At 38.9% G+C, this 11,643-nt stretch overlaps 1 protein-coding gene across 3 annotated transcripts; it reads left to right on the forward strand.

Moving 5' to 3' along the window:
* Window positions 1-318: 318 nt before the first annotated feature.
* On the forward strand, window positions 319-5,592 carry LOC306819765 (uncharacterized protein). 3 transcript variants are annotated; one of them, XM_079337312.1, is made up of 3 exons: window positions 319-494; window positions 3,510-4,905; window positions 5,014-5,592. In XM_079337312.1, the coding sequence occupies exons 1-3, from the start codon at window positions 491-493 to the stop codon at window positions 5,261-5,263; spliced, it is 1,650 nt and encodes a 549-aa protein (XP_079193438.1). In that variant the 5' UTR covers window positions 319-490; the 3' UTR covers window positions 5,264-5,592. The 3 variants fall into 3 exon arrangements, with proteins under 3 accessions (XP_079193438.1, XP_079193437.1, XP_079193436.1); XM_079337311.1 differs by having other exon boundaries at window positions 3,510-4,858; window positions 4,925-5,592; XM_079337310.1 differs by having other exon boundaries at window positions 3,510-5,588.
* The last annotated feature ends 6,051 nt before the right edge of the window (window positions 5,593-11,643 follow it).

Genomic DNA, 11,643 nt, shown 5'->3' on the forward strand with positions numbered 1-11,643 from the left:
CCAGAGCATTTTATAATTTAGTGAAAACAAAAAAAAACGTTTTATTTTGTTGAAATAGAGGTTCCCGACAAAGTCAAAAAGCCTTGATCCAAAAAAAAAAGTTATGTGGTTCTTTTATGCATTTAAAAACTAAAACGGGTCGGTGCCGACCCTAACACAAGACGAAGGTTACATCACTGTTTACATTCTGCCACAGGAAGCTGAAAACTCTGCACAATAAACTGACGCCAAGTGTCTGGAACATTTTAGGGAGGTGCATTTCTTGTAAACCAGCTGCTTTCCCCTGATTCTCTCTACAGACATGTCAGTTCACAGCACCTCCTGCAGTTGAGAGAGAGAACATCAGACGGAGTGTGGAAGCAGTGCAGTTCTGAGACTGAAAGTACAAGCACGCAGTCATAAATACAGCTGTGCACAGAGCAGAGGCACAATTTGTTACAGCTTTGACATCCCAGTTGTGAGGAGACCAACAGAAGAGGAAACATCAAAAATGGGTGAGTGCTCGTCTCTTTGAGAGGATCTTGACAGATGTTAATGTATTTTGAGCAGGGAAGGGCACAGGATGATCAGGGCTTTTCTGCTACAATTTCTCCCTTTTGATTATAAGAAAATTACCAAAACAATTAAATTGGTGAAAAGACTGAGAAAAACATCAAAACAGACCATTGAAACCCCCAAACCAGTAAAAGATTATTAAAGAAAATCCATGTTATTGAGTTAAAATGAGAATAAAAACAATCGTAGTGAAAACTGAGAAGAACATACTTGAACCCACGGCCAAAGGTTTAACCGTTTGATGCACAACATGGGTCACAAGTAACCCAGCTGTGATTTGATTAGAGAATAGACGCTCATTACAGATGCTGGGAGTTCGTTGGTGTGCCTTCATATCTTGTGTGCGTCCATTTGATTGTAAGTACATGGAGAATGTGAAATTGTATAGTATTCTATGTCATATTATGTCTTGGTGTCGTATGATAATGTTCAGGTTAAGTTAAGAGTCAAGATATGGAGTTTGCTAAGTTGCTATTGCGTACCTGCACTTGTTTTTAATGTGGAGTTGATTGCAGTTCAATGCAGCATTGTAATTTCATTTCATGTTGTTATTGCAGAAACCACACACACACACGCACACACACACACACACACACACACACACGCACACACTGAATGTCAACATAATTAGGAGAATTCCAACAATAAAGAAGACTTAACAAAGAAGACTTGAGTGATTTAACCGTCACACAGTGGTGGATTGACGATAAGGAATCTAAGTTAATAATTGAAGGACAACGTCATCCAACTATTTTTCAGTGGTTATCACTCAAGGTGAGTACGTGCCTGGTACAGCTGCAGATGATATTAGGAGTTCATTTACCTTTAAGAAAAAATACAACTTAAACACAGTCAGACCAGTGTACATCACTGTTTACAGTCTGCCATAGAAAGCTGAAAACTCTGCACAATAAACTGACACAAAGTGTCTGGAACATTTTAGAGAGGTGCATTTCTTGTACACCAGCTGCTTTCCCCTGATTCTCTCTACTGACATGTCAGTTCACAGCACCTCCTGCAGTTGAGAGAGAGAACATCAGACGGCGTGTGGAAGCAGTGCAGTTCTGAGACTGAAAGTACAAGCACGCAGTCATAAATACAGCTGTGCTCCGCATTTTCCTCTTAAGTTTCGTTTCATTTAAACCGAAAGTAAAGACGGTCGCGATGTGACTGTATTTGCTGAATGAATATTAAAATATGTAACGTAGTGTTAAAAGGCTGCATCAATCAAGTTATCATTTGTTGCAGCAAGAAAAGCAGAGGATCATCAGGCAAAGAGGAGGAAAGGTGAGAACTGTAATAAGCTAAGAGAATGAGAAACATAGTGAAGGAGCCGACAGATGAAACATAAAAAAATAGAGATGTAAATGTAGCCTAGGCTGGAAAACTAAAGGATATGCAATGAATCCAAATATCTCAAGGCCATGTTAATCAGTTGTTAATCACAGTATGAATTATCCATCAATAATATTATTTGGGTGGATTAAGTAATAATGTAACTAAACATGGCAATACAGTTAAAGTAATCAGTAATCATGACTCAGTAGTATACTTGGACTTTTGATTTTAAAAAATTCAACAGAGGATGAGACAGACCAGGACCCAGTCACATACAAAGACCAGAGTCACTCTCTCTCTCTCTCTCTCTCTCTCTCTCTCTCTCTCTCTCTCTCTCTCTCTCTCTCTCTCTCTCTCTCCTCCTCCTCCCCACACAACCTTTACCAAACACTTAATATACAGGTATAGAGCTAAATTCTAAATAAATATATGTTTTGCATGTTATTAGGTAGATCATTTTGACTTGGTCATTTTATAAGAAGCTTCCATGCCAAAGAAGTGTGAGCACCCCTGATCTAGATCTTTGCCATATATTCATTTTTATTTTCTTACTTTTTGTATGACTACCCCTCTAGTGCACAACATGGGTCAAAAAGGACATTTATTTTCTATGTAATTTCATGTACAGCGGAGTGTTTCTTTGCTCTACTTTACTAAATGAATGCATTTGATCATGTAATATACCAATTAACCAATAAAAATCTGGTTTTTGATTACCACAAATCCTTATTTTTTTCTTTTTTGCTTTATGAAGAAATATAGGGTTTTTATTCCATAAAGTTTACATACATGGGTCAAAAATGACCAGTATTCATTTCCTATGTAATTTCATGCATGGCTCAGTGTTTCTTTGCATGCTTTTTAAATTATTGTATTTGATTAATTAAATAATTTATTGCCAGGAGACTGTTTTTGAATTCCACAAATCATTATTTTTAAGTTTGCTTTTTTATTTCTGAACAAAAAATGTTTCGTATTATACGATAGCATTTCAACACATGGGTCAAAAATGACATGCTTGTAGGCAGGTTTTATTTAAAGACATAATTTATTAAAAATATGGGCGCAGTAGCTCAGTCCGTATAGGGACTTGGGTTGGGAACCGGAGGGTCGCCTGCTCAGGTCCAGATGGTAGTTGGAGAGGTGCTAGACCACTTCTCAAATAATGCAGAGGAGCCCTTGAGCAAGTCACCAAACCCCCACCAGACTTTGACATCTCTCCATTAATGCATGTCCCCAGGTCCTGCTTTTGCACGTGTGTGATTCAGGCCTGTGTGTGTGAGAAGCGCAAGACTATCTGCTTTACAGAACAGAGAGTATGAGTGATAACAACTTGAACTTGAAACCGTGACTTCATAAATGTCAAGTGACAAAACAGCAACTGGAAAATACTCTGCCGAGCGCTGGGGGAGAAACAGATCTGCTGTTATTTTTATTTCTTTTTGCTCCTGCTGCAGGATCTACAGCAGCACACAACTGTTTTTTCTACTATTATGTTGCTGTAATGATTTGGGTGCAGTTTAATAACACATTTACCATCAGACTATATAAAGCCCTTTTTTCTACGGGTAATATATCGACCCTTGTATCTAATGTCATTTTCTTCGTCTCCACAGAACAAAGTGCTGAGGCTCTGAAAATTGTGATGTTGGGAAAGACTGGAAATGGGAAGAGCACCACTGGAAACACCATTCTTGGAAAAAAGTACTTTGAAGCAAAGTTCAGTGCAAAGTCTTTGACTGAGCACTGCTCAAAGGGCGAAGGTAAAGTGGATGGACAACTGATTTCTGTAATCGACACTCCAGGTCTGTTTGACACCAGATATGAAGATGAGAAAACTGTAGAAAACATCACGCAGTGCTTCAGCTATGCTGCTCCTGGACCCCATGTGTTCCTGGTGGTCATCAGGCTGGGCAGATTCACTGACGAGGAGAAGCAGACGGTGCAGAGGATTCAAGAAATCTTTGGGCCGGCAGCAGACAGATACAGCATGATTCTCTTCACTCATGGTGACCAGCTTACAGGCACGTCCATGGAGAAGTTCTTGGCCGAAAGCCCCGACCTGCAGGATCTCGTGGCCAGATGTAACGGTCAGTACCATGTCTTCAACAACAAGAAGAACAAGGCTCGCTCTCAGGTCATCAAGCTGCTCCAGAAGATCAGAGGTATAGTCCAGAACAACAGTGGACGTCACTACACCAACGAGATGTTCCAAGAGGCTGAGAGGATAATCGAAGAAAAGCAACAAGGCATCCTGAAGGAGAAAAAAGAGCAAATACGCAAAGAAAGAGAAGAAATAGAGAGAATGCTAGAGCAGAAATATGAAGAAGAGATGAAGAAGATCAGTGACCAACTGCAGGCTGAGAGAGAGAGAGGGAGTAAAGGCAAAAAGAAGGAGAGGAAGAGTTCAAATTCAGAGAGGATGAGGGAGGAGATGGAAGCAGAGAGAAAGAGAGAGTGGGAGGAGAGAGAGAAGGAGTGGAATCTAATGATGCTGGAGAAAGAGGAGGAGGCGAAGAGGATAAGAGAAGATAAAGAGGCGGAGAGAAAGAGAGAGAGGGAGGAGCGAGAGGAGGAGTGGAAGCGAATGATGCTGGAGAAAGAGGAGGAGGCGAAGAGGATAAGAGAAGATAAAGAGGCGGAGAGAAAGAGAGAGAGGGATCAGCGAGAGGAGGAGTGGAAGAGAGAGAGGGAAGAGAGAGAGGCAGAGAGACAGAGAGAGAGAGAGGAGAGAGAGAGACAGCAGCAGGTAGAGCAAATGAAGTTTGAGAAGCATGTAGATATGATGACAATGAGGGAAGAGAGAGAGGCAGAGAGAAAGAGAGAGAGAGAGGAGGAGTGGAAGCGAATGATGCTGGAGAGAGAGGAGGAGGCGAAGAGGAGAAGAGAAGATGGAGAGGCGGAGAGAAAGAGAGAAAAAGAAGATAGAGAGGAGGAGGCGAAGAGGAGAAGAGAAGATAGAGAGGCAGAGAGAAAGAGAGAGAAGGAGGAGCGAGAGGAGGAGTGGAAGAGGTTGAGGGAAGAGAGAGAGGCAGAGAGAAGAGAGAGAGAGGAGAAAGATAGAGAGGCAGAGAGAAAGAGAGAGCGAGAAGAGAAAACTAGAGAGGCAGAGAGAAAGAGGTTGAGGGAAGAGAGAGAGGACAATAGTGAAGAGAAGCTGAAGGAACAGTTGACTAGATTGAAGGCAGAGCGTGAGAGGGAGAAGAGACAGGAAGAAGAGATGCTTATGCAGAGGCATAGAGCTGTGGCCAGGCAGCAAGCTGAGGCGAGTAATCCATTACGTCCTCTGGTAGTAGTAGGTCGAAGTGTGGCTGCGGCTGGCAGAGCTGTGGGAAATGGTATAAAAAAGATCTGGAGCTGGTTTAGTTGAGCGGCTCACAATTCAATCTGTTGAATGAAGAGGAAGCCTCCAGATGATCCCGATCATTTCATCACATTTTGTTTTTTAATCAGTTACCTGAAGGAATGATGATTTTAAGCAACTTAAGCTTCTGTATATCTCACATTGCAATATACTATAGAGTTTCTTTTTACATGACCTCTTACATTCTACAAAAGAAGATCATTTTATCATTGTAATAAATGTTTGCATATTGTTGACTTTTGTAGACACTCTCATATCTAACAAGTTTTTCTCCGGTGTTAACACAAGTCAAAATATCTCAACCAGGAGTGTGGAATAATGCAGCCTTATCTCCACTGTGTAAACCAGTGGTCTCCAAACTTTTTTTCTTGCCTTCCAAAATTGACGTATTAGAATCACTCTTGGGCCACAGGTTGTTTTTTTTTTTCTTTTCTTTTTAAAAAATATTTTAGATCATATTGTAAGGAACGTTTTGTATGTTGACCTCTTAAAAAATAAAGTAAATACACAATAAATAATTACAGTGAGAAACTATTTTGTTCTAATTATTTTTTGAAAAAATAGTAAGGATTTGTAGCTCAGAATCAAAAGGTTCACAAAAGAAACCCTTTTAGTAAAAAGACATCAAATAATTTTTCATTTTTTCATTCTTCTTTATCTGTTTTTTTAATTTGTTTTTCTCAGAATGAAGTCTGTAATAATGTAAATTATCTGTATTTAGCTCAGGTTATTAAATGGGAAAATGGTCAAAGCTGTTTAAAAAATAAAGAAAAATGCATACATTGTACAGAACATTTTCTATTTTATGAATATCTTTCAGCCCTCGCTAACATGAGAAAGAAAAATAACTAAATATGCCATCTGAATGAGGCCTCGGGCAAAAATCCTCTGATTCTTCAACTGAGGTAGGGGGCCACAACAAATCCTCTCAAGGACCGTAAATGACCCCCGGTGATCCAGTTCTTCTGATCTGGATCACTTCTGGTCCTTGTTCATCAATAAATCCTGTAAAATATTTTACTTAGGAGGTCGTCCAACGGAACAAGGTAAGAAAAAGACAAATAGAGGCTAATATTGATCGATGGTGAGATGTTAAGAAATCAAATTAAAAGGTAAGCTAAAACTCTGATGACAAATAAAACTTCAACTATACATATTCAGAGATTTCAGGCAATAGTTCTGGAGTCTAAGAGTGAAATGATCGCTTTACTTTCTGTAGTAAAATGTCAGTAGGATGAAACATGAGAAATAGGCCTATTATGTAAATTAATGTCAAAACATAATGGGGGGACTGATGTTAAAATAAATATTGCCTACCTTGCATGCTTTAATTAAATATTCATTGGCTTGAATGTCATCTTTCAGTTTTTGAATGAAGGTGGACATATTGACTTTTTTTTATTTTGTCCTTTAAAATATTAGGCTACTTGCACTTATATGCTAATATTTAAAGAGGATACTTTCATTTTGTTGCCAGTCTCAGACGTATTAATTAATTTAAGGAACATTTCTTAATTTAGAATTTTGGTATATTGGCTAATAAAACCATTTTTGATAAATAATTTTATGTCAAGCGCAAATAATGTAAACTTCTCTATTTAAAAAAAGATGTGCAGTCTGTGTTTCTGACATTGAGTTAAGAGTTTTCTAAACATTGTTTCACCAGAATTCATTCGTCATTCAAGTTTTTGAAAGGTGGGCTCAGCAGCTTGCTCTAACATGTCAATCATCGCCCTCTGCTGGTTAAAAATGAGTGTTGCACTTTACATTTTTCTCAAATGAAATGATGATAAATGTTGATGATGTTGATAAGTTTATCGATTGGGTTTTCGTTAACATCCCTCACGAGTCGTCCTGCATGTAGCCTGAGACTCATTAATGAGCCATGAATGTGTTCCTGCTGTCTCCTATGTAAACCCACCTCACAACCCCCGCTGTGCACCTCTATCAGTCAGCCTATTAGCTTCCTTCACCTAACACACACACACACACACACACACACACACACACACACACACACACACACACACACACACACACACACACACACATGCATGCAAAAAGTTACAGCCGGACATGACTTAAAACATAAAACCCGGGCTCCATTATTAGTGTGTGTGTGTGTGTGTGTGTGTGTGTGTGTGTGTTGTGTGTGTGTGTGTGTGTGTGTGTGTGTGTGTGTGTGTGTACAAAGTTTTATGTGTGTTCCCAGACCTGCTGATCAAAAACATTCAGCGCTGGACTGATCGGCCTGGTGGTCTGCCTGGATCCGGGTGGTCTCAAGATTTACAGCGACCTGTGTTTGTGTGTGTGTGTGTGTGTGTGTGTGTGTGTGTGTGTGGTTCCCGGTGTTGTGGGATAATTTGTCTCATTTCCAGCTCAGGTGTGCTGGACGGCTGTCACAGGGTTTGTAGAATCGATCTTTAAAGTGAATGAATGAAAACACCGGAGTCTCAGTGTTGTTGTGTGATGGCACCTCAGTTTGTTGCACTCTTTTCTTTTCTTTTTTTTCTTTCACCTGTCGGACTTTAATTCACCTGAGATCCACACACAGAAACCCTCTGCAGGTTCGGGCTCCAGGAACAGTCAGTACTCTTTTTCTGAATCTCATGTATTTCTGAGTAGATATCTGCCTCGCCTCTTTGTGCTTCTCTCTGAATTAATGCAGTTTAATTTGACTATATATTTCCTTTGCAACTTTAGGAATGTTTGATGTCTGATCAGAACAATAGGACAATACGATAGCCCTCAGAAATGTAGCCATTCTTTTTATTTCACTCAGTTTTAAATTTCCAGTGTTTACTTGAGAACTTAAAGGGAAACTTTAAGAAAAAATGTTTTTCTTTGCCTGAAAGTTTTCTTTACATGACACGAAAATCGTTATATTGCATCACGTAAAGAAAACTTTATGGCAAAGAAAAACATTTCCTTTTAACTTTTAAATATCTGGATAAAAATGCTGGTTCTTTGGTGTTAACCAAATAATTCTCTGATCTGATCTGTTCTATTCAGAGATAAAAAAACAAACAAACAAAAAACAAACAAACAAACAAACAAAAACCCCTACCGCTCTAGAAAAGTACTTTGAGGATCTAAGTTAAATAACATTTCAAAAGATCATCAATTCTGTAAAAATCTCAAATTTCTAATTTTTCGTTTTCTGAAGTCGTTCTTTTAACCAAATCAGTTTGTTTGTTTTTACAAACAAAAAGTTTGTCCTGCTGAAAATGTAACAATTAAATATAACGTTTAAATTCTATTGAAAAATAAATTGTGTTTTTAAAGTGTAAAGAAGGAGCTTAACGATCTGCAGAAATGTGCAGAAACAACAAACATGCAGCTTTGTCTTTGAAATGATGACATGTTATTTGTATCTGCCCTCCCTGAGAAGCTGTCTGTTTGTCCCTCCTGTGAACATGCTGCTGATTTTAATGTCGACTTATGTCGATGTCATTCTGTAACGTGACCACATTGTTGATTTTTCTTGAATGTATTTTTTTGGGGCCTTTTTTGGATAGGACAGCTGAGACAGGAAATGTTGGCATTAGAGATCAGGGATGACATGCAGCAGAGGGCAAAGGTCACTGTGACGAGTACTATGTACTTCAATCAATCAATTTTTATTTGTTTAGCACCAATTCATAACAAGTGTTATTTCAAGACACTTCACAAAAGCAGTAAAAGACCTTACTCTTTGTTAATATTTTAAAAGAGCAGCTAAGAAGACCTTAATTATTGCTATATTACAAATATACATGGGGCGCATGACATAAGCGCTACTGTATCGGCGCTCCACCATGTTGGTTTTGATTATTTTGATATGCTGCTTCATTAACGCCCAGCGTGCTCCTCCCTGCGTCTCAGCAGGTCGGAGTTTAAATGAATGGAAAGTAGAGCTGTGTGTTTTTTCTGTGATTGAATGAATCGAACTGCTGAGAGAGAGCAGACTCACATGGTGAGGTTTGAGGGCCCCGCTGTGGTCAGGGGCCATCCTGCTCTACTCAAATACCTAATTTATACCAAACATTCGACCAACGAATAATGTCAGTTCACGTTGGAGCTGGGTTTTTATTTCAGCAACAAGCCTGGTTTTGTCTTTTGCTGCAAACAGACGGCTAGTTGCTTCTACTCTTTGGCCTCTGATCGACCACGGGATGTTTTAGAGCCCGTTAATATCCGAGGCTTTTATCTACTTACCTCTATAAATTGACCCTGTTTTTATTTTGGACACAAGAAAAGTCTTTAATTATATTCAAACAGAACTCGTTTTCACAACAAAGACTGGAGAATCTATTAATCTGTAAATGTACAACAGAGAGTTACCTGTATGCAACAGTGAATGATGTCGTCTATGCATATTAGCATTATTCTCTCTTTCTTTGCTGAAGCTCATTTTAGCCTTAGATTGGGACGCGGCCTTAGATTGGGCCTTTATGTGAACTTTGACAGTCTGCATTCTTCTTCTTAACATCCTAAATCTTTGGATTCTGTAAACCATGAGGTCATGAGGTTCAGTACTAATCCTCAGACTTTAACTCATCATTGTACTCTGTCGGCTGGCCCGCTTTAAGAGAAGCGAATCCATCAAAGGTAGCGCCTCGCTCCATATTACACCCCTCGTCCAATCAGATCTACTCTTGGCCTTTCGGTGCATTGATTGGTTTGATTACTTTTATTTATGAGTGTTTTAAAAATGCTCAATAAAAAAAGTTTTACTTAATTACAAAAAACACTGGCAACATTTCCAATGTTCATGTGCAATTTAAATTTAACAGATCACACAGTTATCCAGCTAAACAACAAAAACTGTCATTCGAGGAGATAAGAAAAGTAGAAGTATTTACATGAAGTAATGTAAAAAGTGTCTCACCAGATAACAGAATATTAACTAAATATAAATGTAAATATTGTACATGTCAGAGAACAGTGTGTGTGTGTGTGTGTGTGTGTGTATGTGTATGTGTGTGTGTGTGTGTGTGTGTTGGTGGAGAGGAAGGGTCTACGTTCAGATCTGTTGCAACATGTTGAACAGATGAACGATAAACACATCTTATATTTTTGAAGTTGTCGTCCGCCTGCTCACACTTCAAACATCACCTGTCGTCTTATTTTGAAAGAATTTTAAATGGGATTCTGTGTAGATGATTTTTTTTTTTAAGCAGCTGTGTCGCTCACTTCCGCCACACCTCACCTTCATTTTCCCTCTCTCTCTCTCTCTCTCTCTCTCTCTCCCTCCCTCCTTTATTCTCCTTTGATTTACGGCCGTGCGAGGAGGTCAGTCTCCTTGGCAGTTTATTGGTCATTAGTTGTGATGTTGGCAGGTCTCGCACCTCTCACACCTGGGTGGCCTTCTCCCCTCCTCTGCTTCTGCCTCCCACCAAAACACATCCGAGTCTCAAACCTTCAAACCTTGTTTCTTCAAAACAACCTAACTCAAAGGTGTTGTGTATTATTTTGTCGTTACTACAGAGGATCTGATTCTTTGCTGCTAAAGGAGTGAAATGATATTCTTTGATCATTTTTTATTCATCAGTTTATTTGTCAGGTTCATGATTTGATTGATTGATGATTTCCCCACGAACAGGCTTACAAGACATCGTTATTAATACAAACAGACCAAAGAGCAAAAGTCGTCACTTTATGATAATACTAACGAAAGAAACCATCCGGATGTCTCTTTCAGGCTTTAGAGACAAACTTCAAATCTAACTGATGCTATGTTTATGTTGCAAACGTTTGATAAAGAAATTGGGAAATGAAAGACGTGGAAGTGTCTATAGGATGTTGATGCTTTTAACTTATTTAACTGCTGACTCCAGTTTTCACTCATAGATTATTCTCTCTCTCTCTCTCTCTCTCTCTCTCTTTTAACTTTAGAGTTTTGTAAATCCTACTTTGTCTCTCTGTGTCTTTAACTTTGTGTTTGTGCTGCTGACTTTCTGAAAAGAGATTCTTAATGTCAATGGGACCTACCTGCATCAAGGTTAAATCATTTATTTCAATAATAGGACTTCTAGTCACAGTTTGACAAAGAGAGATTCATCTTTAAGTCTGTGAGTGTCGTCTGCAGAGTTTCACCTGAAACAGTCCTGACGCCTGCAGCTCACATTTAGACACGCCAACATTAATGATGAATGTGTCACACAATAAACAATAAATACAGCTTTAAGGGAATCATTCAGTGGCTTTCTTTAAATGGATTAACAACATAGACTTGATGAATCGCTGCTTTGACAACAGCCATCTGAAGTTAATGTCACTTTAAATGTTTCAAACTGAGGCCTCGGGCATTTTCAGAACTTAAAATGTCCTGTACGATTTAAACGATGTTCAGGAAACGATTTGATTTCTATTCCAACATACGCTACACCATCTGTGTATTTTAG

The sequence above is a fragment of the Symphodus melops genome (genome assembly GCF_947650265.1).
Source record: "Symphodus melops genome assembly, chromosome: 2".
Taxonomy (NCBI): Eukaryota; Metazoa; Chordata; class Actinopteri; order Labriformes; family Labridae; genus Symphodus; species Symphodus melops.